The 309-nt window shown below is 61.8% G+C and overlaps 1 protein-coding gene across 1 annotated transcript in view; it reads right to left on the reverse strand.

Moving 5' to 3' along the window:
- The window catches only part of LOC119589104, a 16,188-nt gene that overhangs the window by 11,642 nt on the left and 4,237 nt on the right, over positions 1 to 309 (reverse strand). Inside the window, exon 2 of the mRNA XM_037937680.1 lies at positions 1 to 219. This exon is cut by the window's left edge and continues 279 nt beyond it. Within this exon, the coding sequence (XP_037793608.1) occupies positions 1 to 142 (142 nt within the window). The 5' untranslated portion in view covers positions 143 to 219. The remainder of the gene's footprint in view (positions 220 to 309) is intronic.

Below are 309 nucleotides of genomic sequence, written 5' to 3' on the forward strand. Positions count from 1 at the left end.
GGTACGAGATGTTCGGTGACGTCACGGGAAGGTCGTCTGGTAGGGCGGATGACGTCACCGCGAGCCACAACAACGCCGCCAGTGTAACCGACGCCGAAGAAGGCGACGGCGGAGGCCTTGTCGATGACGATGTCTGTCTCATGTTTTGCGGTGCTTGTTTACTCTCGCTGGCTCGCCCCGCGGTGGGTCACGCCGCCCCGCTCATGGCTATTTCTGGAACTGGAGGGAAGGGAGTGAGGGAAAGGACGCTTTAATTCTGGCGGAGGGAGTCCCATGTCCCGACGCCTTAGGGGTTGTCCCTGTGCGCGG

Source organism: Penaeus monodon, chromosome 25 (genome assembly GCF_015228065.2).
Source record: "Penaeus monodon isolate SGIC_2016 chromosome 25, NSTDA_Pmon_1, whole genome shotgun sequence".
NCBI lineage: Eukaryota > Metazoa > Arthropoda > Malacostraca > Decapoda > Penaeidae > Penaeus > Penaeus monodon.